General features: G+C 35.7%; 1 protein-coding gene across 5 annotated transcripts in view; it reads right to left on the minus strand.

Annotated features, from left to right (window-relative positions):
• Positions 1-25041, minus strand: part of GABRB2 (gamma-aminobutyric acid type A receptor subunit beta2) — a 239303-nt gene that overhangs the window by 114225 nt on the left and 100037 nt on the right. For all 5 annotated transcript variants that reach the window (XM_059417298.1, XM_059417300.1, XM_059417296.1 and 2 more), the window contains one exon: positions 4928-5010. In XM_059417298.1, coding sequence (XP_059273281.1) covers positions 4928-5010 — 83 coding nt within the window. The remainder of the gene's footprint in view (positions 1-4927; positions 5011-25041) is intronic.

Below are 25041 nucleotides of genomic sequence, written 5' to 3' on the forward strand. Positions count from 1 at the left end.
TGGAAAATGCACAAATGCATGGAAATAAAAAAAAATCCTGAACCATCAATAATTTTTAAAAGAAATAAAAAGGAATCAAAAAAATATTAAGGCAAATGAAGCAGAAACAATATATCAAAACTTATGGGATGAAGCAAAATTGTTCTGAGAGGAAAGTTTATAGATACAAACATGTATCAAGATAAAAGAAAGATTTCAACCATTATATCTCAATAAACTAAGAAAAGAATAAACTAAGCCCAAAGGTAGCAGAAAGAATGAAATAATAAAGATTAGAGCAGAAATAAATGAAATAGAAACAAAAGCAATGAAAAAAGAGTATAAAAGAAAACAAAATTCAGAGTTCATTCTCTAAAAAGGTAAACAAGATTGACAAATCTTTAGTTAGACTAACTAAAAAAAGAGTAAACTCAAATAAATAAAGTTATAGATGAAAGAGGAGACATTGCAACTGATACCACAGAAATACAAAGGATCAAAGTGACTATGATGAAGAATCATATGCAAATAAATTGGGCAACCTAGAAGAAAGTAATAAACTCCTAGAAACATACAATGTAAGAGGACTGATTCATGAAGAACTAGAAACTATGAACAGACCAATAACAAGTAAGGAGATTGAATCAGTTCTTAAAAACTACTCAACAAAGAAAAAACCCAGAACCAGGTGTTTTCACTGATGAATTTTACCAAATATTTATTTATTCCCAAAAATTTAAATAACAATTAATATCAGTCCTTCTCAGACTTTTCTAAAAAGTTGAAGAGAAAGGAATGTTCTCAAACTCATTTTACAAGGTCTGGACTACCCAGACGCCAAAGTCAGATAAGAATACTCCAAGAAAATTACAGACTAATATCCCTGTTACATATAGATACAGAATTCTCAACAAAATACTAGCAAAACAAATTCAACATCACATTACAAAAAAAAAAAAAAATGATATACCATGAGCAAGTGGGATTTGTCCCTGGGATGTAGGGATGGTTCACTATATATAGATCAATAAATGTGACACATCAAATTAATAAAATGAAAGATAAAAATCATCTCAATAGATGTAGAAAAAGCATTTGAGAAAATCTAACACCCTTTCATGATAGGAATTCTTGACAAATTTGGTATATAAGGACTGTACTTCAACATAATAAAGGCTATATATGACAAATCCATAGCTAACATCATACTCAATGGTTAATGATTAAAAGTATTTCCTCTAAGATCAGGAACAAGACAAGGGTACCCACTCTCAGTGCTCCTGTTCAGCATAGTACCGAAAGTCCTAGACAGAAAAATCAGGCAAGAAAAAGAAATAGAAGATATCCAAATTGGTAAGAAAGAAGTAAATTTTTTTGTTTGCAGATAACATGATCTTATGTATAGAAAACCCTGGAAGACAGTTAAAAATCTGCTAGAACTAATAAACAAATTCAGTAAAGATGCAGGATACAAAATAAACATACAAAAATCAGTTGCATTTCTATATACAAACCATGAACTCTAAAAACAAAATAAAGGAAACAATCCCATTTATGATAGTATCAAAAACAATAAAATAGTTATGAGTAAATTTAAATGAGAAGGTAAGAGATCTGTACAATGAAAAGTATAAGACATTGATGAGAGAAACTGAAGACATAAATAAATAGCAATAGCTTAAGTTCACATATCTGAAGAATTAATATTATTTACATGTGTATATTACCCAAAGCCACCCATAGATTTAACACATTCTCTATCTAAATTCCAATGTATTTTTACAGGAATAAAGCCACAAATAATCCTAATATTTGTATGGGACCACAAAAGACTTAGAATAGTTAAAGCAATCTTAAACAAGAATAATAAAGCTGGAGGCATCACACTTCCTGATTTCAAACTATACTGCAAAGCTATAATGATTAAAACGGTACAGTATTGGCATAAAAACAGTCACATAGACCAATGGAACAGAAATAAACTTTCAGCTCATGAGAGTTTGGTCATGATGAGCTATGGTCAGTTCATCCTTGACAAGGAAGCCAAGAATACTCAATGGGAAAAAAAAAAAAAAAAAAAGTTTCTTCAGCAAATGGTGTTGGGGAAACCGGATATATACTTGCAAAAGAATTTGTATCAGGAAAATACAAATCAAAACCATAATGAGGTATTACTTCACACTTTTTAGAATGTCTATTATCAAAAAGACAAGAGAACAAGTGTTAGCGAGAGGTGAAGAGGAGAGGAAGAGGGCACGAGGGAAGCTCGTGCTCAGATTGTGAGGATGTAAATGGTACAGACCCCATGGAAAACAGGATGGAATTTTCTCAAAAAATTGAAAGTAGAACTATCTATCAACCAGCAATCCTTCTTCTTGGTAAATAGATGAAGGAAATGAAATCTCTATATCGAAGCGATATCTTCTCTTCCATGTTCATTGCAGAATTATTTATAATAGCCAAGACATAGAGATGACCTAAGTGTCTACTGATGAACAGGTTTTTAAAAATGTGATCTATGCATACAATGGAATATTCAGTCATAAAGGAAATCTTGTCATTTGCGACAACTAGATAAAACTTAAGTGGGTATTTTTAAAGATTTATTTATTTATTTGTGGGGGGAAGGGCAGAAGGCGAGGAAGAGAGAGAATCTCAAGCAGACTCTGTGCTCAGCATGAAGCCCGATGGAGGGCTCCATCCCAGAACCCTGGGATCATGATCTGAGCCTAAACCAAGAGTCGGGCTCAACCGACTGAGCCACCCAGGCACCTCAAAACTTGAGGTAATTATACTAAGTGAAATAAGTTAGAGAAAGACCAATAGTATATGATGTTATTTATATATGGAATCTAAAAATAAATACTAGGTCATAGAAACAAGGGGTAACTTGGTGGATGCTGGGGGAGATGGCTGAAGGTGGTTAAAAGGTTACAAGTGTTCAGTTAAAAGATGAATAAGGTTTGGGTATCTACAGAATAGTGATTATACTTAACAACTACGTATTTCATACTTGGAAGTTGCTGAGAGAGTAGATATTTCTCAACACATACACACAAACACACACAGGGTAATTGTGTGAGATAATTTATGTGTTAAGTAACCCTATAGTGGCAATCATTTCACCAAATATAAATTATGGCATTATACATCTTAAACTTACACAATGTTATATATATCAATTATATTTCAGTAAAGCTGGGGAAAAATGTTGTTAGAAGGATAACTGAATTGAAATAAGAAATATAAAAGCCCCTTTATTAAAATTTAAAGTTTCTAAAAGTCTGAGGAATTATCATGTTAATTTTAAAAGATTCATATCAGAATTATAATTTAATTACTTTAAAATACCTAGGTGTTGCCTGTGCCCTTAGGCATCAGTTCTTTAAAATAAAAAGTTCTTTTACTTACCTGAGGGGGTTGCAAACAGCTCAAATGAAATAACAACAGTGCAAGTGCTTTAACTATGTGCAAAATTATGATTATTTAAAATTCCATTCAAATTCCATTATGAAAAATTATCTTACCATAAAAATTTAATATTAGTACATGGCAATCTACTTAAAAAAAACACACACACACACATCCTTACACCAACAATTTGAAACAACCAAAGAATTTGGACTTTGAAGAACATTCTACTCTTAAATTGCATCATAAGTTATGAAAATGCAAAGTTATCCCAAAAATACTTACATAAAAATAATCATCAAAATCCTACAGGCCAATTTCATTCAATAGTTCCTTATTGCAAAGATCAAATGTGAAAATAATGATGATTTAGTAACAAATATGAAATCAAGTTCTTAAAAATGCATGTAAATGTAATTATCTCTGCAAGGTTTTTTTTGTTAAATGGACAAAATACCAGCAATGTGCCATAAATGCTTGTATTTCCTCTCAGAGCAATAACTTAGAGTTGGACTCCTTGTCACAGCTAGAGTTCCTCATAACAGCTGAGATATCCTATCTGCACAGCAGTCAAGTTACTCATTATCTAGAATGCTGGATATAAAATCATCAGCTTCCAATTGTTTCATGGGATGAGGTACGAAAACATTGCAAAGAACTGACAAAAAGAGATTCAAAATCCCATTTTATCTCAAATGACCTCTGAGTGTGATCTCCAAAAAGGAGACAGGGACAGGTTATGAAATAAATCAATGTTTTTGCTCACCCAATAGGGTAGGTGAAACTGAGGGTTTTAGGGAGTGGTGGGGGTGGTGACCCTGGTGGTGGGTATTATGGAGGGCACATATTGAATGTAGCACTGGGTGTGGTGCATAAACAATGAATTCTGGAACACTGAAAAAAAATTAAATTAAAATTAAAAAAAAAAAAAGAATCACCCTGAAACTGTGGCCCAGAAAAGCAACAACACTGCAAAACAGGTCAGCACAGGAAAGAAAATAAACATGCACATATACACCAATCTTGTTCATCATATGGCCTTCGGCAAGAATATAAAATAAATTTTAGACACTGAAAATCGTCCCTCAGAATAAAAACCATTCCACCAATCCACACTCTGGAATGTTTTGACTAGTCCAGAGACCACATTGATTTTGCAATTGCAAAGAGATAACGTTTATGAAAGGCAAAAACAATTGGGATTTCCTGTCTTAGCCTACCATCACCACTTATTTTCTCAACCCTACTGTGGCCCTGTGCACTAATTCCATTCTTTAAATGCCTGGAATAGCACTTGGTCTCCTTCTGAGGTCTTAGGGTCTTCCTTTTATTGCTAAATTATGTCTTCCCTTATATATCTCTCCCTGGGATTTAGAGATGAGACTAAGAGGTTGGCACATCACTGAGAAAAGATACTGTACCTCCATCCACCAGATTTACTATGGTAGCAAGACCTTTGTAGGACCTGTGGTCTGGACATGAACAAGAATAATCTTAAAGCAGTCTTCAGTCTAACTGCATTCTAAGAAAAACTTACAGCTTTCAATTTCCAAGGTGCAGTTTTGTTCATCCAGTGGGTACCGCCTTAAGTCCATCATGCAAGCAGCTGTGGTTGTAATTCTAGAAGAGAAATAGTAACAATATATACTGTTAGCTTGTCCATGGCTGGAGTTAGAAAAATTAAATCTAATATCAAATACGGTAGAACTGGGCCTCTAGGGGACAGATTTAGCCAAAGTTCTAGCAAAAAAAAATGGTGTAACAGCTTTGAATAACCATTTTCCTTTATAAGCCTCGGGCTGATTTATTTAAAAAAGAAAGAAAGAAAGACGGAACTAAATCAGTTTTTTCCCAGAGTGTAGTGTACTACCTGTTGTACCAAAGTCACCAGGGAGTGTTTGTTAAACGGGCAGTTTCCATGATTCAGAATGTCTTGGTGTAGGGAGGGATGGTCCCTGGGCTCTTTATTTTCTAGGCATCACAGGTGATTAAGAATATCAACATGGGTAATTCCTCTTCCACTCACAGTTGTTTCCTTCTCCCTCAAATCTGATCTTCATTAAATCTTGGCTTTGACTCATCATTTTTGACATTTCTAATGCATAGTATGGTATTTTGCAACTGCTTTAATACAACACACAATCAACCTTTCATATATTGCCTGATTTGCTCTGTGCTGAGTAATCTGATATTCTCATGACCTGTTAGAAAACATCCTCCTATGGGGCTGGAAGAGTGACTTATTTAAAACACCTGACACCTTTATTATTTTATCAGAGAGATACGAATATGTCCCTTTAATGTCTTTATATTCCTCTATCAAAATTTTTCAGTAATCTTTTATTGAAGACCTACTAAAATGAGTCAAAAAGCATGTAGTCCTAAATGATTTGTTAGTTTATATTTTTTCTTCCAGTATTCACATTTTTCCTTTCTACCTAGAACATGTGTCTTCCTGATCTTCACAAGCCTTCTCTTCTGATCCTTCAGGTCAAAAATCACCTCCTCTGAGAGAGGCTTTTCCCAAACAGCCCACCCAAAGTAGTTGCCTTAACTAACGTTGCATCTTACCTGTTTATTGCCTTCAGACAAGTATCACAATCTGAAATTATCTTGCTTTTTTTTTTCACTTTTAAAAATTTAAATTAGTTTCAGGTATATACCATAATGAATTAACCATTATTCAGCCATAAGAAAGGAATGAAATCTTGTCATTCATGACAACATGAATGGACCTAGAGAACACTATGCTAAGTAAAATAAGCCAGAGAGAGAAAGACAAATACCATATGATTTCACTTCTATGTGGAATATAATAAACAAAGCAATTTAACAAACAAACAACAAGAAAGAGAGAGAAACAAACTGATGATTGCCAAAGGGGAGGGATGCGGGGGATGGGAGATGGGGATTAAGAAGTAAAACCTTCAGTTTCTTTCTTCGATTTTTTTTTTAAGTACCATTTCTCTCAAGAAAATGTAAGCTGTTCAGGGGCACAGGCTTTGTTCTATTTATTGTAAGGCAATCAATAACATCTTCTGGATAAGAAAAAATTATAAAGAAGCAAGCAGTTCGTTTTATTGATTATAAATCTTTTGTTTGGAGGACTATCTTATTGCATAATTTCTCTTCTTTTTTCCAACTTATAATGTGCCTTAAGTTTTAGGGATTCTTCTTATATTTTTAACAGTAAATATATTTTAATCCATTTGATTAACATTGTGTATATAGTACTAGAGTTTATCTTATCATCAAGCTGATTGTTTCTGCTTTCTTTTTTTTTTTTTTAAGATTTGATTTATTGACTTGCCACAGAGAGAGAGAGCACAAGTAGGCACAGTGGCAGGCAGAGGGAGAGGGAGAGGGAGAAGCAGGCTCGTGACCCGAGCCAAAGGCAGTTACTTCACTGACTGAGCCATAGTGGCGCCCCTGTTTCTACTTTTAATGGGACTTACCAAATACTTATATTTTACAAATTCTAGAAATTATATAAAAACTAACATTCACATTTAACTATTAATTATATAACATTTAATTATTTACCAGGGGCTTAAAAATGACAACTTATTTTGGCTATAAAATATCTGACTGATTTTCTCACTGGTCTTTTTCTTTCTTTCTTTCTCTCCCTCTCCCTCTCCCCACCCCCCTACATGTAGTTACAGGATGATTGCTACTAACATACAGAAACCTGCATTATGTAGAAGAGAGATTTTTAAAGAAAATAAAATTATGTGTATGATAGTCATACCAAAACTTCCATGCTACTTTTGTAAGATAGCAGAAAAAATCCCTATCTTGAGAAACTAGAGAAAATCAACTTCATCCGACAGAATGAACACAAAGGACATTAAAGGTACAAGGGCACACATATGATAAAACAAAATAAGCAAGAGCCATAAGCAGATGCTCAACTGTGTAATTGGGGGTGAAGCTTTCAGTATATAGGTTGTGGTTTACACTTTTTGCGGATACATATTCATGGCAACTAACACCTGTGAACTGATGCTGTAAACACGAGTGCTGTGAACAAGAAAAATAAGTTGACTAATACTATTGTAGAAGAAATGAGTTTCTATCCATAGTTAAAAAATAAAATAGATGAAAATGTTTTAGTCGCAACATTTATATTTACACCAGTGTTTTAATTTTTTTAATGTCATGCTTTATAAAACAGAAAAAAATACACAGAAGTATTTTTCTAGTCTATGTTTATAAGGCATTTGTGTCTCCTATTGGGTTAAAGCAGAAACTCTGTAGACAAAGTATTCCACTTGGAGTCCTGTTCATACAGACCAGAATGAGTGAGCTGGGATGAGTCACTCAGATCCTGCCATACTTGGATGCTCCTGAACACTTGAAATAAAAACTTGTCATCCTAACTGGTTGTGAGATGATAAAAGCAAGAAGAGATCTGTAACTCATAAAATGTCCTGTAACTTTTGTTATGACCACCTGCTAATGAGAAGATACAGAGATAAGTCATTTGATCAGTGGCTGGTATGTGGAAATAAGCATATGTATATGTTTATATACATGAAGAGGTAACGAATACTCATATACCTATATTAAAAGTAAAGCGGAACTATAAAATATGATGTAAATAATATCCAAACATATAACTCTGCAAAAAGTATGCCATATATGTAGATAGAACTACATTCAACAGATTTTAATACAAGCTACAGACATGTGTAACAAACCTGCATCTTTACCACATGATGTGTCAGATCAGGAACTACATCTGTTTTTGTCTTATTTGTATTTAAGCACTTTGGCATGTCCCTAGTGTGTATCATTAACCCAAGATTAAAATAGTCATAATAATAATAAAATAAAGAGAAGAAAAAAAGAAAGCAATGGTCATAAGCATTTTCAAACTGAGAATATTGAAACAATTCTCTATATTAAGTGCCTCATTTAAATTATGTAAAAAAAAATCTAAAAGAACAGATTTATAGAAGAAGCTACTCATAAATGAATCTTATTTAGAAAAGCTTAATGATCAACATCAAAATCTATTCTTTGGAACTTTATGATTTATAGCGGTGCTAAGTTTCTCTAAAAATAAGTCAATACAACAAATATACTTAATGGGTTTTCATAAACATGCCTTTCTCAATCCTGATAAACATCATTAAGGGGCCTTAAATTACTCAACACTAGTACTAGGAGTCTTTGAAGTGAAGCAAGTAACTCATAATGCAGGTATTCTGATTAAATTTTAAGACCACTATGTAGAGATAGCTTTGTCTTTAATAACTGGAAGCAGTCAATGATGCTTTCAGAATTTACCTCATATACATGCCACAAATTTTCTCTAGTTACCTGTGGAAATATGCCTTTTTGGGGTTGAATACTATTGCATGATGAAAGCCACCTTTGGGGAATGTCAATATTCTGACTGGCCTATTCCAAAGGCCAGATCTTTGGAGAAATTTTATATTCCTTAGCCATTGGGCCCTGTCAACCATAAAATACTGACAGGGTACAATAAAATTATATATGTAACATGCCCTAAAACAGTCAGTAAAGGCACCTATAAAATCAGGAAATTCAATAGCTTTGTCAGCATTTTGCACAAAGCCATAACAAATATTTTACGGTGTCATTGCTTGAAACTTAATGATACTACATAGAATTCTGAGATTGAATTATGATCAAATACAGTTATTAAGTAATAATAAATGTCTTCACCTCTCAGCCAATAAGAGATAACTCAAAATAATAGTCAATGTGACATGTTTTTGGCCCTTTCAACAGACTCTTTTATTTTTTTAAGATTTATTTATTTATTTAAGAAGGGGGAGAGGGAGAGTGAGGAGGAGAAATAGAGGGAAAGGGAGAGTGAGTCTTAAGCAGACTCCATGCTGAACATGGAGCCCAAAGCAGGGTTCAGTTTCACAATCCTAAGATCATGACCTGAGCTCCAACCAAGAGTCACACACTTAACAAACTACACCACCCAGATGCCCCACAACAGACTCTTCAAGATGAGCTACCAGCACTAGAATATATGGTCAAGCAAGTACCTTAACAGGTAAGAAGTTTGTCAGGATTTCAACCAGAGATAATAAGACAGTGACTGTGAACTTCTACTTTGATTTCTTTATCTAGATAACCACCTAATTATTCTATGCACACAAAAGTCTTTTTTTAATATCTTTGTATTTTTTAAGAAAACAGATGTCCATCTCCAACTATATTCAAAACGTGTTTTCCAATTCATAGCATGCTTTTATTTTATTTGAAATGTACATTTACTTAAAAGCCCAACTTCGTCTGATTACAAAGGATTAGGGAATCTTATAACATGAGTAGACATCATTACTAGAGAAAAATTACAATGTTAAAAACAACCAATGATCAAAAAATATGTTTATATATATTTTTTCTGGTTGTTTAATTAAAGACTTCAGGTGGGGGTGGGGGAAGACCAATATGCTGAATTTAAGCACGAGAGTACAAACTGAAATTTTGAAAAGTTCTAAAGAGCTCATCTGAGTCATTTCCCCAAAATGTACTTGAAAAGATTTGCTTCTGTACCTCCAAGCAGACGTGATATTATTTTGGGTCTCACAACCACTTTAGCTGAGAAACTAATTTCTCACATATATTCTTCTTGTGATATGCTCTTGCATTTTATAGAGTAGGTAAAGCAATGATACAAGACTTAAATAACTTCAGCTTTGCATTCTTGGTAGTAATAAACATACCTCATATTAACTGATAACTTACTGCATTCTAGACATCATCTAGTATTGCTTACATGTATCATCTCATGTAATACCAGTGTCCTATTTTTCCCACTTTATAGATAAGAAAATTGAGGCACAGAAAGGTAGAGTGTTTTTCTCTAACAGTCGCAGAGTGAGTAGTGGAGTTTCTATTTAAATCTAGGATGTTTGACTCCACAGCCCAGATACTTAGCTACCGTACTATAACTAACTAGCTAGTTGACCTTGATAAAGTCATAGCTTCTCCGGGGAACTGGCCGATTTCTGAAATCGCAAATGAGCTTGGAAATTCTGTAATCCTATGAAAATACATTGCATGTTCTGTGACCCTGTATATTTTGTAATTGTGTTTTACCCACACATTCAAATGCTGTATTTCACAGCTGTTCATTCTGTTTTAGTCAATTATGTAGATTAGCCTACCCCAGACAAGCAAAAACAGGCCTCTCCCCAAGGAGTCCCACTTAATATTCTCCCCTGATTGAAGGTCTCCCTCAGCATTTTTCTTCCAGCCTATGCTCTTGATTTACCTCCACAGAGTCCTGTTTAAATTAAAATCTCCAACACTCATGCATAATTGTTTTTAAAAGCTCTTTACAAGTCCTCATATAGAGTCACATGCGCTAGTACACTCAACTTTGTAATCACCAAAAAAAGTAAGATTGCTAGCAATCATGTTCCCATTTGATAAATCGTGCATTTGAGATTAGAGCTATTTGTACTGTTCTGCAGCTGTTTGGCCTTCTGTGACTCTTTGCTTTTCTGGAATCTTATCCTCTGTAAAGATACTGTGACCATTTTACACAGGTTTCTGCTACAAATCCTGGTGCTATTATCAAAGACATTTCCTTAAAATAACATGCCTGTAGAATCCAAACAGAATCTCACTTTGCAAGTATATAAATCCCACTCAATCAAAAATATTAATCAATATGGACATACAGTCTAAGCCTTTATTCTTCGGCAGTCAGTTGCTTGTTTACCAAGATTTCCCACATTACATTCTCGATGGTCTCATCTGCAAATTGTGGCTATTTCAGCAACGAGAATATGCTCCCTTCTTTCTAAATTATGTCTTAAAGGAAGTCTGAGTCCCTGAGAAAAAGTGATCCTTCTATTTTTTGACTCATAACCTTACCACTAAAATTTGATTTCAGATCAATGTAAGGGATTTAACTGAACTAGAGCCACTTACCAACTAGAAAGACATAGAGCTGGGACTCAGATGATCTCAACAGTGATTTTGTTTTGTTTTTGAAATTTAAAACAATATCCATGTATGCCAGAAACTTTTTGTTGCATTCATCCAAATACATTTAAAATGTTTAATTTTGATTTTTAACACATCGAGAATCATACCATTTCAGAATAAATTAATCAGTTTTATTCTAGTCTTTTATTTGTTTATTTGTTTCAAGAAAGCAAGTAGTTCACAGATGCTGACTTATAGCTAGCCAATGTCAGGCCGGGGTTACAACCTCACTTGGGTCTATTGCCATTTCTTCCAAACCCTTCCAGTACTACTTTATAATATAAACTACACATGCTGGATGTCTTCCTTTGCCTCTCCAGCTCCACCCTCCACCCTTCATCACCAGATTTTGTGGCCTTACAGACTAGAATGTTTGGATTTCATAAACTGTCTCCCTGATTCTCTGGCTTCAGGTTGGATTTGGCCCCTGGGGAGCAGAGCAGGAGTTTAGAGGAGGAAGGAGAGTGAGACCAGGGGAACTCACTCCTCGGCTCCATTCCTGTGGAACTTGTGTCCAGGTTCCCCTGCCCCTGCCTTATTCTCCCTCTTTATGTCTGGCATGCCAGGGAATGGATGGGAAATCTGATGATCCTATGTTGGGGATGGGAGAGCACTGTTCTTTTTATAAATTTCTCTTTTAATACATTGTCTTCAAATTATCCCATTTTTAGAGTGTTCTCTGTTTCCTGTTGGGCCCTTGACTGACAAACTATATTGTAGAAATGTACTTAAAATCTGAGGTTTTTTGAGTTAGACTGTCAAAAAAATTAGAAACATTTCATTCCTGGGCCCTTTGTCTAGGGATTTTAGGGATGAGGGAAAGAAGCTTCCCTCTACCTTAAATGAACTTCCCCCCTTCTATGACTACAGTCTCAGTTCATCACACCTAGGAAGCATTCTCCCTCCACCTTAGCTAAAGCAGCCCTAACTCCCCAACCCATTGGCCACTGTCATATTTCATTTTACTTCTTTATTTCATTATACTTGTCATTATCTGAAATTATCCTGTGTATGCATTTGTTTGTTCATTACTTTCTGTCTCCCTAGGAGACTCAGGGTCTATCTGAAGTTTGGTTTTCCAGTAGACCCTAAAGGAGACTTATCAAGCATCATCACCTATGAAAGAAAGGGAGAAGAGGAGAAGAGGCAGGACTGGACGCAAAAAGTGTCAGCACAGGATCCAGGCCTAATGGCATGGAAGTTCTGGAGGGAATATTGCCATCAGAGTACCTATATGAGCCTGACAGGGCCTTTAAACCTTTTCCCTCCCCACCACTGCAACACACACACACACACACACACACACACACAAACACACACACCTCCTTCCTTAAGCAACTGGTATTCAACATCTGAGGAAAAGACATACTATATGAAAAGCTCAGAGAAACACTTTTTTGTAGTAGATCCAGCTTTTAACGTACCATCACAACATATTTTCCCTGCAGTACATAGTTGCAACTGTGAAAACCTTAACCAGTAAAGTAAAATAGGCTTTACTGCAATAACAGTAACATAACTGCTGTTATGTTTCAAACATGAAAAACGAATTACAAAAATCTACCTCCTGTCACATACTGGCAATTCACCTTGTACTTCCAATTCCAATAAAATCCAGAAACACTGTGGTCTCTGGCTGTTCTGCCACTCTGATCTCCAATGGTAAAGATTTCCAACTAAATGACAGTTTTTCTATTTAAGAGTTAAGTTTTTTACATAAAATAGGCACCAGATGTGTGGAAACAATGCTTGACACCATTAGAAACCACAAATTTGTAGAAATACAGATTAAGCCATGATTATTATTGCTTATCTAATCAGCAAAAATGTAAAGGAATTATAATATTCAGTTTTATAGATTCTGCAGGGAATCTTATGCTGGTGGTAGAACTCAATGTAAATCAGTACAAACTTTCTGGGTGGTAATTTGATAACACTAATCAAAACCCCCAAAATAAGCAGCCTTTTTTCTTGAAATTCCACTTTAAGAAATTAATCGAAAATGAAATCATGTAAAACTATATACAAAGATGTTAAGTATGACTTTAAACTGGAAAAAAATAGAAACATTTTATACCTATAAATAATAACATAAGAATAATTAAATGCATTTTGATTTAGTAATATGATGCAATAAAAAGCACTTTGAGAAGAATGTGGACATAGAAAAGTGCTCTTGATTTTTTTCAGAGGCAAAAAAAAATTAGAAAACAGTTAAGTACAATCTCATATTTTCTTAAGGAGGTATACTGGTACACAATTAAATGGCTAAACATATACTAAAATAAATAGCGGAAATGTAGTTGGGTTTTGTTGTCTTATATTTTCTGTTGTTTCACCATTTTTCTGATGAATTAATGGTTGCTTTACTCTGAAAAATGTTAAGGTAATTTTTCCTGTCTGCTTTAGTCTTGACCAAGACTATTCATTATTACTCATTTACTCTATTTGCAGCAACATTTGTTCTGTATTGTGAATGTTTGATAATGTTCAGGATACTTAGATTCCATGGGTTGGAAATGTTGGTCAGCATGTTAATTGTGTCAAATATAGGTGCTTCAATAAATTTCCTATGCCATTAAAATGTTGGCAGAAATGTCATCATTTGATTATAAATTCTCAAGGTAGAAAGGATGATTAAATGATGTACAGATATACAAATAGCTTTCTGATGAGTGAATTTCTTTCATTAGACCGCTATAATTATTGTTGTAACTTGAACATCTCCAGTGACTTGGAATTCACTCTTTCTGAAAAGACCTTATTCCATCTTTGAAAAGCTATGATTACCAGAAAGTTTTTCTATACTTAACAGAAGTTTCAATTTCTTTAACTATAAATTGTTTTTCTATATACTTTGCAGTATTTTGTATAGGGAGTGTTTTTATTTTACTTAGTGATTCACTAAAGTTTTTGATGTTATTTTGTCATCAAAGCTATAAATCATTTACATTCTTGTTTCTTAAATTGCTTATGTTTAGACAGTCCCTCTCCATCCTAGGATGAGATAAAGATTTTTTTCTACATTTCTGTTTCACAGTTTCAAATTTTATAGTAATTCTTAAATCCATTGGGAATTGTTACTGATATACTGTATGCACTGAAGACATATTTAAGATTTTTCATGGAAAGAATGGGCTATTACTTTTTGACTAGCAAATTGTCATTTTTTTAATGTCATAAGTGGTAAAAATATGGATAAAGTAGAATTCTCAAATTGCTGATAAAACATAAATTGATTCAAACTTTATAAAGGGCAGTTTGGTTATCAGAACCTTTCACATACTGGCCAGTAGTTTTGCTTTTTGGAAATTTATTGAGGAAAACAGAGAAGAGGACAAAGAAGCATGTACAAGGATATTCATCCTTGCGTGACACATCATTATAAGGCATGGAGAACACAGCAGCTGGTAATAAAACTCTCATACACATGAACACAGAGATCAAGAATAAGCACTTTGATCTTGATGAAATCCCAGTAGTTCATTTTTTCCCTTGCTTCCCTTGCCTTTAAGAAATGAAATCTTGCCATTTGCAACAACGTGGATGGAACTAGAGCGTATCATGCTTAGCGAAATAAGTCAAGCAGAGAAAGACAACTATCATATGATCTCCCTGATATGAGGAAGTGGTGATACAACATGGAGGCTTAAGTGGGTAGAAGAAGAATAAATGAAACAAGATGGGATTGGGAGGGAGACAAACCATAAGTGACTCTTAATCTCACAAAACAAACTGAGGGTTGCCGGGGGCAGGGGGTTTGGGAGAAGGGGGTGGGATTATGGACATTGGGGAGGGTATGTGATTTGGTGAGTGCTGTGAAATGTGTAAACCTGGTGATTCACAGACCTGTACCCCTGGGGATAAAAATATATGTTTATCAAAAATAAAAAATTAAAAATAAAAATAAAATTAAAAAAAAAAAAAAGAATAAGCACTTTGGAAATGACCAAGGAGTCTTGAGCTCAGGTCTTGATTCTGTGTTTTGCTGTGTTTCCTTGAGCCAGCATATGAGGAGGAACTTCTACAAAGCAAAAGGTCCTTCTGAATCTGGAAAATTATTTATTCAGAATTCTACAGAAACATGACCCTGAGAATCTCACCAAAAAGCAATTAAGACTAACTTTCTTTTGACTAATGGAAATCATTTTATTTATCCAGAGGTGTTTAGTTACTTAGGACGGAGTTTTGAAGTGAGTGTGGGGGGTGACAAAAGCAGTTCACAGCAACTAAAAACTGAAATTCAGAGAGCCCCACACAAGTAAAGACTGATTAAAACAAAACAAAAAAGGTGTGGGGGGACCTGGGTGGCTCAGTGGGTTAAAGCTCCTGCCTTCGGCTCAGGTCATAATCCCAGGGTCCTGGGATCAAGCCCCACATCAGGCTCTCTGCTCAGCAGGGAGTCTTTTTGCCCCTCTCTCTCTGCCTGCCTCTCTGCCTACTTGTGCTCTCTGTCTGTCAAATAAATAAATAAAATCTTAAAAAAAAAAAAAAAAAAGTGTGCCTTGGTGGTTCAGTTAGTTAAGCTTCTCACTTCACCTCAGGTCATGATCTCAGGGTCCAGGGACCCAGCCCCGCATCAGGCTCCTTGCTCAGGGAGGAGACTGCTTGTCTTTCCCTCTGCCCCTCCACCCCCTGCTGAGGTGCCTGCAGCCTTCTCTGTCTCTCTCTCAAATAAATAAAATCTTTAAATTAAAAAAAAATTAGAGGGCACCTGGGTGGCTCAGTGGGTGAGGCTGCTGCCTTCGGCTCAGGTCATGATCTCAGGGTCCTGGGATCGAGTCCTGCATCGGGCTCTCTGCTCAGCAGAGAGCCTTCTTCCCTCTCTCTCTCTCTGGCTGCCTCTCTGCCTACTTGTGATCTCTCTCTGTCAAATAAATAAATAAAATCTTTAAAAAAAAATTAAAAAAAAATTAGAGGCTAAATTGGAAAAAGGTGTATTTGAAAAATTCCTACCAAAACACATCTATAATGCAGAGTTGTTTGAAGACACAGAGGAAAAGAAAAAAAAAATCACCTTATACCCAAATGGTGACCCACTTTCTTAAGAAGTTTAGTTGACAAAATAAACAGGTAAAGCAGAATGAAGTGGTTCATAATTTTTAAAATGGGACCACTTTAAAGGAGCCTTTTATTTTTTAATTTTTTTAAAGATTTTATTTATTTATTTGACAGAGAGAGAGATCACAAGTAAGTGAAGAGGTAGGCAGGGAGAGAAAGAGAGAGGAGGAAGCAGGCTCCCCTCTGAGAGAGAGCTGGGTGCGGGGCTATATCCCAGGACCTTGGGATCATGACCTGAGCTGAAGGCAGAGGCTTTAAGCCCCTGAGCCATCCAGGCACCCCTAAAGGAGGCTTTTAAAGAAACAGAAAAGGCTTAAAAAAAACCATAAACACATTAAAATAACAATTTACAATAGAAATTACTCAAGTATTATTATAGCATGTTGCAAAAAACCAAGCATGAAAATAAGCACATCCAATTCTGGGGTAAAAAATGAAAACCTATAACCGAAGTTATCATAATGGAAAAGGTGTGTATCACTGTGTTTATATGGACAATTTCATTTCACCAAAACTGGGAGAGGGAAACAGAACTGGAAGAATGAGAGAATGGACAACAACGTTAAAGAATGCCTGCAGTGTCAGTGTTGTGCCTAAATACTGTATTGGTCTCTCTGTCTCTCTATCTGTTTCTCTCTCTAGGAAGAAGAAAAAGAATATGACAAAATGGCTTCATACTTCAGGAAAACGTTACTGGGTATTAAAACCTGAAAATTAATTGTTTAGCAAATGGCTGGATGGGTTCTACTGTTCCAGCTGGAGAAGAGAGAGTAGACTGATGGATATAGTAACAGCCTCTATTTATATGGAGGGCTCAAGGGAGTGATGATCTGCTGTTCACATTTTCTCCTATGGACCAAATGGAAGCTATGGTCATAAATTCTATCATGAAGGACGTGGAAGATTTAGGTTAAACAGAAAGATGACTTGGCTGATCATGAGGGCTGTAAAATAATGAAATGGCTCCCCAGGGTAGATGGTAGATTTCCCTTTCTGAAGATGATGTGTAAAGAATAGGCTCATCCGTCAGGGCAATGAAGGCAGGGGGGCTAACCATGGCACAAAGAGAGTCTCAGTGATGGGCTGTACTTTCTGGTTCACTAAAGCAGAATCTATCTTTAATTTTCAGCTACCGAAGCAAATGCCCCAATTCTTTGCAGCCTCAGCACACCTTTGCTAATTTGGCTTGTAATGGATTTTAGCTTAATAAAACAGACAATAACTTGAGGACTCCCTAAATGTAATTAAATAACTAAAAGGTTGTAATACAGCCTATAAACGTTGAAATTATTTCAAGGCATGCTTAATGACAACAAGGGCTAGGTAAAGATCTATTCCTGTCAAGTAATTATTAACAAAATCATTCAAGACTATCCGTATAGCCCTGGGATGCAACATTATATGTTGGTCATAGTTTTTATGCTCAGTGTTCATATTAGTTAAGGCATTTGTGATTATGTAATATTACAATGTTGCTAATGAGTAATTATTTCTATAAGTGATTAAGATGTATCACTGTGACATAAGCAATTTTATATTTGCTATCTCAATGGATTTCTTGTCTTCCCCTATCCCAACCCCCATGACAAAGCTCATTCAACTGTCTTTTCTTGACAGGAAAAAAATAGTCTAAAAATTGCCAAATGCACACCATTCCTGAGAGAAATACGATACAACAAACTATTCTCTATCAATTCTTAACCCACCATTAGGGAGTAAAAAGAGTATAAGGACTTTGAGCTGGGTATGTATTAATTTAAAAACCTAAACCTAAAATTTGCAAGTTAATTATAATTTGGTAAATGAGTTTGAGAAAGATTTAAGCTCCTGAATTATAATATACCTGAGTGACAATAAAGAATTGACCAATATTAATATCCATAGTGAGTCTACATTTTTGCATGATGCTTGCTAAGAACTGGAGAAAATATTTTATAAAATTACTAAGATGTGGTCTTTGGCCGTAAGACCTTAAAATCAAAGCTCAAATACAAGATCCAGGAAGAAAGTGGTCTAAGAGGATATTAACTATATAAATTTGGATTAATTATTTAACTTCTTTGAGTCTCAATAATAATAATAACATGTCAACATGAGGGCATTTACCTCTTAGTGTGGATATAAAAACTTAAACAATACATAGAAATTGTTTAGCATGGTATAAGCATACCTACAAACTTTAGCTATAAATATTTATTTTTACTTATATTTATTATTGTTAGACATATGTGTTAATTATGAATAATTTGTATTATAAGATCTCCAGTAAGGAAGATGATTGGAAACTGAAGCATCCACTGCAGAGAAAATGAGCTATCAGCTAGGTGACAGAGAATAGATAAGATTTTATTAAACAGAATGTAGGTAGGAGGATTTTCTCATCAGCTTTGCACAGGCTGAGCACATGCTCAGAGTCAGGACATAGGGGTAAAATGGTAGAGAAATTTGCATGGTAAGCAAATTTGTTGAGATTCATACCTGTTTGAAGGGCTGAATGTAGTGGTTGACCTTTTATTCCAAGCAACTTGGTTTATATTTTTATTCACTGAAAATTACAGAACATGGTATAATATAATTTGAAACAAAGTGGTAAAATTATGAGATACTTAAATCTGATTGAGGAGTCACATACTCAGACACCTAAAGGGTCCCAGTTTATGACCTCAGTATGTGGAATAGGCTCAAAGTAAGACAACTGGGAATGGTGAGGACTAGGGTGAACCAGAGAAAACATACCTTGTCTCAACAAAGTATTTCTCAGCTCTAGCTGAATGCTGCTATGTGGGAAATAAGGCCCAATGTTTTCAATCATTGGATTTTTGAATAACTAATTAGAAAATATAAATTTTAAAATGAGATGTCCTAATTTTTTATAATGTTGTGTTGGTCAAATAAAACACCTCCATGAATTGGTTATGTCTTGAGGGCAGATAGTAGGCATCCCTTGATATAATCCGTAATTTTACAAATGAAGAAAGCAAGTCTCTGAGACCTTAAGTGAATCACCTGAATTGACAGAGTGAGTTAGAGGCACCACTGGGATCTGAACCAAAGGTAATTTTATCCAAAGGTAAATTAACCCTCACTGGGGGCTAGGCTTTATCCCAGTCAGCATGGAACCATGTGAGCACATGCCCAGAACGAGGGCATTTGGAAGTTTCAGTGCAATGTCCATTGTACTAATACATGACTTTAAGTTCTAGATCTTTTTCATTAGAGTCTGAAAGTAAAGAATGTAGCAGATGAATAAAGGTCAAAATAAAATAGAAAAAAACAAGTGTAAGCATTGGTTCTCTTTTCTTGGTGTAAGTGTAAGCATTGGTTCTCTTTTCTTGGTGTTAGTGTAATAGAGAGGAAAGAACATGTCTAGGGGAGTCACATGGTCCTGTGTTTACCATTTTCCAGTAATGTCACTTGAGGAAGTTAGTTTGCTTGTTTTTAAAATGGAAATAATGATGCCTACCATGTAGGGTTGCTGGAACTCAATAACTTGATGGCATGCTATCACATTTGAGTGATCATGTCATAAAACTTCATTTTCAAACATTGATTTAAGGAAGTCAAGGAAAGCATGGATGATTTAAGAATCAGGAAAGCATGTTCTGATGTAAGCATTTATAGTCAAGTTCCCTAGGAAGTGTAATTTAAAACTCAGCAAGGATAACAACTAACTAAATTACTAACAAACGGCTCTGCCGTTAATATAATCTAGATCAGTGAAAAATCAGACATTGTTAAAGCAGAAATAAAGATGGGTTACACATAGTATTGTTATTAATATCAGTTGCTTTTACTTGTGATCTCTGTCAAATAAATAAATAAAATCTTTTAAAAAATTAAGATTAGTTGCTTTTATAATATACTATAAGATAGAAGAGTTGTGAGTTAAAGCCAATTTTCACAGTTAAAGAAATGAGCCGAGTTACTGTAAATCTTCAAGAAAATTGATGAGTTGGGGCCATAAGCAAGCCTTATAATAGAACAGACTTCTGTATTTACAAATGTGACTCCAAAACACAGAACTAGCATTTTTAGAAAAGAGGTGGAATAATATTTGGCATCAGTCTTGGATTTCAAGCTGGACCTGGCATTTCCAGCTCTGTGACACAGGGGATATTACTAATCCTTCTCACAGTTTGCTTTTCTGTAACTTATGGATAAAAAATGTCCATTTTATAGCAGAGCTATGAGAAATCAAACAAATAATGTCTATGAAGCACTTAGAGCAATTACTTGCAAATCCTCAGCGTTAGGTAGAGGGGAACTGCTCTTATCATCATTATTATAATCTATTTTAAGACACAGGAGGAGTGGAATTTTTTTAAGATTTTATTAATTTATTTGAGAGAGAGAGGGTGGTGGAGCAGGTGAAGGAGAGGGAGAGAATCCCAAGCCAACTCTGCGCTGAGTGCAGAGCCCGATTCGGGACTTGATCTCACAAAACTGAGATTATGACCTGAGCTGAAACCAAGAGTTCGAGGCTTAACTGACTGAGCCACCCAAGCACCCCAGGAATATTTTTTTTAAAAGAAAAAGAAAGGAGTAGTTAAAAATACTATTGCACAAAAATACTACAGTTAATGCTTTGAACACATGGATAACATGATGAATTTTTTATTTTAAAAGTAATATGATTTATGTCAAATCTAGAATGGCAAATTCATATTTATGCCTTTGATTTCCATAATTGACAGGAATACACTATCAAATAGCAGCTTCTGTGACACTGGAAACACAGTATGTATACCTTTTATGTTGTCCTAACAATCAGTAAAATATTCCACAAAAACTATGTAAGGAAAGCACTTGATAAAGAGTAGTTTCTAGATTTCCTCTGCATGATTTTTAAACTTCTTTCTCTAATAATGGCTTTTTAAAAAGAATTTGTTAAAGATTTTGCCTATTTACCTTAGAGATAGAGAGAGCACATGCATGCAAGCAGAGTGAGGAGCAGAGTGGGGGGGAGGGAGAGGGAGACAATCCCCAGCAGATTCCGTACTGAGCACAGAGCCCAACATGGGGCTCAATCCCACAACTCTGAGATCAGGACCTGAGCCAGAACTAAGAGTCAGATTCCCAACCAACCAACTGAGCCACCCAGGCTCCCCTCTAATAATGGCTTTTTTAAGGAAGAAACACAAAGCGGTAAGAAATACAGCACTTCCATCTTCAGGTTTATGTAAAAATAAATATCTAAGATTAGTTCATTTAGGTGATTGTTCAATCATTTTTCTCATTCTGGAAAATACTGTTTTATATTTAAAGCATAATTAATGTAATCTTTGATTTCCACAGATACTGAACTGATACCATTTATAGGAATAGTGTTCATTAAATACAAAATGTTAACTAAAGATTTTGGGAGTGTTTTATCCCATCTGAGGAACTGGGCCGGGTGCACATATGAAGTGCATCACCACTTATTTCAATTGGTTAGCATATAGCTTTAAAACATGAATTAAAAGCCCTTTAATAAAGACATGAATTTTCCAGTTTCCCTAAGAACCCATCTTTCCAGATTCTCTCCAGTTAGTAATGCACCGAAGCCCAGTGGATGTTTGACTCCATGACACTGGCTTCAAGATACATTCATACCTCAGAGATAATGTAAGTTTGGTTCCAGACCACCACAATAAAGCAAAAATCACAATAAATTAATTCAAATGAATTTTTTGATTTCCCAGTAATATAAAAGTTATGTTTATACTACAGTCTATAAAGTCTATAATCTATTATAGTTTATTAAGCGTGTAGTACATTATGTCTAAAAAATGATGTACACACCTTAAAACAATTTATTGCTAAAAATGATAACCATTATCCGAGCTTTCAGCAGTTTATAATTCTTTTGCTGGTGGAAGGTCTTTCCTCTACGTTGATGGCTACTGACTTATCAGGGTGGTCGTTGGAGAAGGAAGGGGATGCTTGTGTCAATTTCTTAAAATAAGACAATGAAGTTGGCTACATTGATTGACTCTTCCCTTCACAAATGATTTCTCTGTGCAGCACTTGGGTGGCTGAGTTGGTGAAGCAGCTGTCTTCAACTCAGGTCATGATCCCAGGGTCCTGGGATCACGTCCTGCATCTGGCTCCCTGCTCAGTGAGGACCTTGCTTCTCTCTCTGCCTGCCTCTCCCCCTGCTTGTGTTCTCTCTCTTTCTCTCTTTCTCTCTGTAAAATAAATGAATAAAATCTTTAAAAACACAACAACAAAAACCCACAAATGCTTTGTCTATAGCATGCAGTGCCATTTGATAGCTTTTTACTCACAGTAGAACTTCATTCAAATTTAGTGTCAGTCCTCTCAACCCCTGCTCTGTCAACTAAGTTGACATAATGTTCTAAATCCTTTGCTGTTACTTTGACAATCTTCACAGCATCTTCATCAGGAGCAGAAGTCATCTCAGAAACACTTTCTTGGTTCATCCATGAGAAGCAACTCCTCATCCATTCAAGTTTTCCCACGAGAGTGCAGCAATTCAGTCCCTTCCTCAGGCTCCACTTTCACTCTAGTTCTCTTGCTATTTCTACCACATCAGCAATTATTTCCTCCGCTTAAGTCGTGAACGCCCCACAGCCGTCCACCAGGGTTGAAATCCACTTCTTTCAGACTCCTGTTCATGCTGATAGATTGACCTATTTCCATGAATCACAAGTTCTTAATGGCATCTAGAATGGTGAATCCTTGCCAGAGGTTTTCAATTTACTTTGCCCAGATCCATCAGAGGAATCACTATCTATGGCAACTAGGAAATCTATGAAATCTAGGAGAACTATTAAATTTATGGCCTTAATAAGTGTATTTCTTAAATAACAAAAGTTGAAAATCACAATTATTCCTTAATCCATGAGCTTCAGAACGGATGTTGTGTTAGCGGGCACGCAATAAAAAAACATTAATCATGCTGTACAGCTCCATCAGAGCTCTTGGGTGGTCAGGTGCATTATCAATGAGCAGTGATATTTTGAAAGGAATCTTTTTTCCCAAGCAATCTTTTTTTCTCAACAGTGGACTATAAATAGGAGTGCTGTCATCTAGGCTTTGCTGCCCCATTTATAGAACACAGGCAGAATAGAGTTAGCATAATTCTTAAAGGCCCTTGGATTTTCCAAATGGTAAATGAGCATTGGCTTCCACTTAGAGTCACCAGCTGTATTAGCCCCTAACAGGAGAGTCAGCCTATCCTTTGAAGCTTCGAAGCCAGGCATTGACTTCACCTCTCTAGCTACAAAAGTCTTAGAAGCTGTTTTCTTTCAATGGAAGTCTGTTTTGTCCACATTGGATATCTGTTGCTAAGTGTAGTCACCTTTATTAGTTAGCTTAGCTAGATCTTCTAAATAACTTGTGGCAGCTTCTACATCAGTTCTTGCTGCTTCACCTTGCACCTTTTTTTAAGGATTTATTTATTTATCAGAGAGAGAAAGATTGAGAGAGCACACAAGCAGGTAAAGTGGCAGGCAGAGAAAGAGAGAGAAGCAGGCTCCCCACCAAGCAAGGAGCCTGATGCAGGACTCAATCCCAGGACCCTGGGATCATGACCTGAGCCAAAGGCAGTGGCTCAACTGACTGAGCCACCCAGGAGTCCCACCTTGCACTTTTCCGTTAAGCAGAATGCTTCTTAAACCTCATGAACCAACCTCTACAAATTTCAAACTTTTCTTCTGCAGCTTCTTCACCTTTCTCAACTTTCATATATATATGTTTTTTAAGATTTTATTTATTTATTTGACAGAAAGATATACAGTGAGAAAGGGAACACAAGTAGGGGGAGTGGGAGACAGAGAAGTAGTCTTTCCGCCAAGCAGGGAGCCGGATGTGGGCTTGATCCCAGGACCCGGGATCATGACCTGACCCGAAGGCAGACACTTAACGACTGAGCCACCCAGATGCCCTGTAACCTTCATATATTGAAGCGAGTTAGAGCCTGGTCTGAGTTAGGTTTTGGCTTCTGGCAATGTTGTGGCTGATGTGATCTTCTGTTCAGATATAAACAGATTTGTTCAGATATGAGCAAGAAGATTGTTTTGCTTTCTTATCATTTATGTGTTCACCAGAGTAGCCTTTTAATTTCCTTCAAGAACTGTTCCTTTGCTTTCACAGTGTGGGTAGCTGGCAAAAGAGACCAAGTTTCCCTCCTACCTAGGTTTTTAACATGCCTTTCTCACTGTGCTAAATCATGTCTAGTTTTTTATTTAAGGTGAGAGACAGATGTGTGACTCTTCCTTTCACTTACACTAAGAGGGCATTGTAGGATTATTAACTGGCCTCAGTAACACTATTGTGTCTCAAGAAATATGGAGGCTTGAGGAGAGGGCAAGAGATGAGAGGAATGGTCACATGGTGGAGCAGTCAGAGGACATGCAACATTTTTCACTTAGGTTTACCATCTTATAGGGTACAGTTTGTTAGGACCCAAAACAAAATAGTAGCACTAAAGATCACTGAACACAGATCACTGTAACAAATATAATAATAATGAAAAAAAATTGAAATACTGTGAGAATTACCAAAAGGTGACACAGAGACATGAGGTAAGCAAATGCTGTGGGGAGAATAGTAGGCTTGTTTGATGCAGGGTGGCTACAAACCTCCAGTCTGTAT

This window comes from Mustela nigripes, chromosome 12 (genome assembly GCF_022355385.1).
Source record: "Mustela nigripes isolate SB6536 chromosome 12, MUSNIG.SB6536, whole genome shotgun sequence".
NCBI lineage: Eukaryota > Metazoa > Chordata > Mammalia > Carnivora > Mustelidae > Mustela > Mustela nigripes.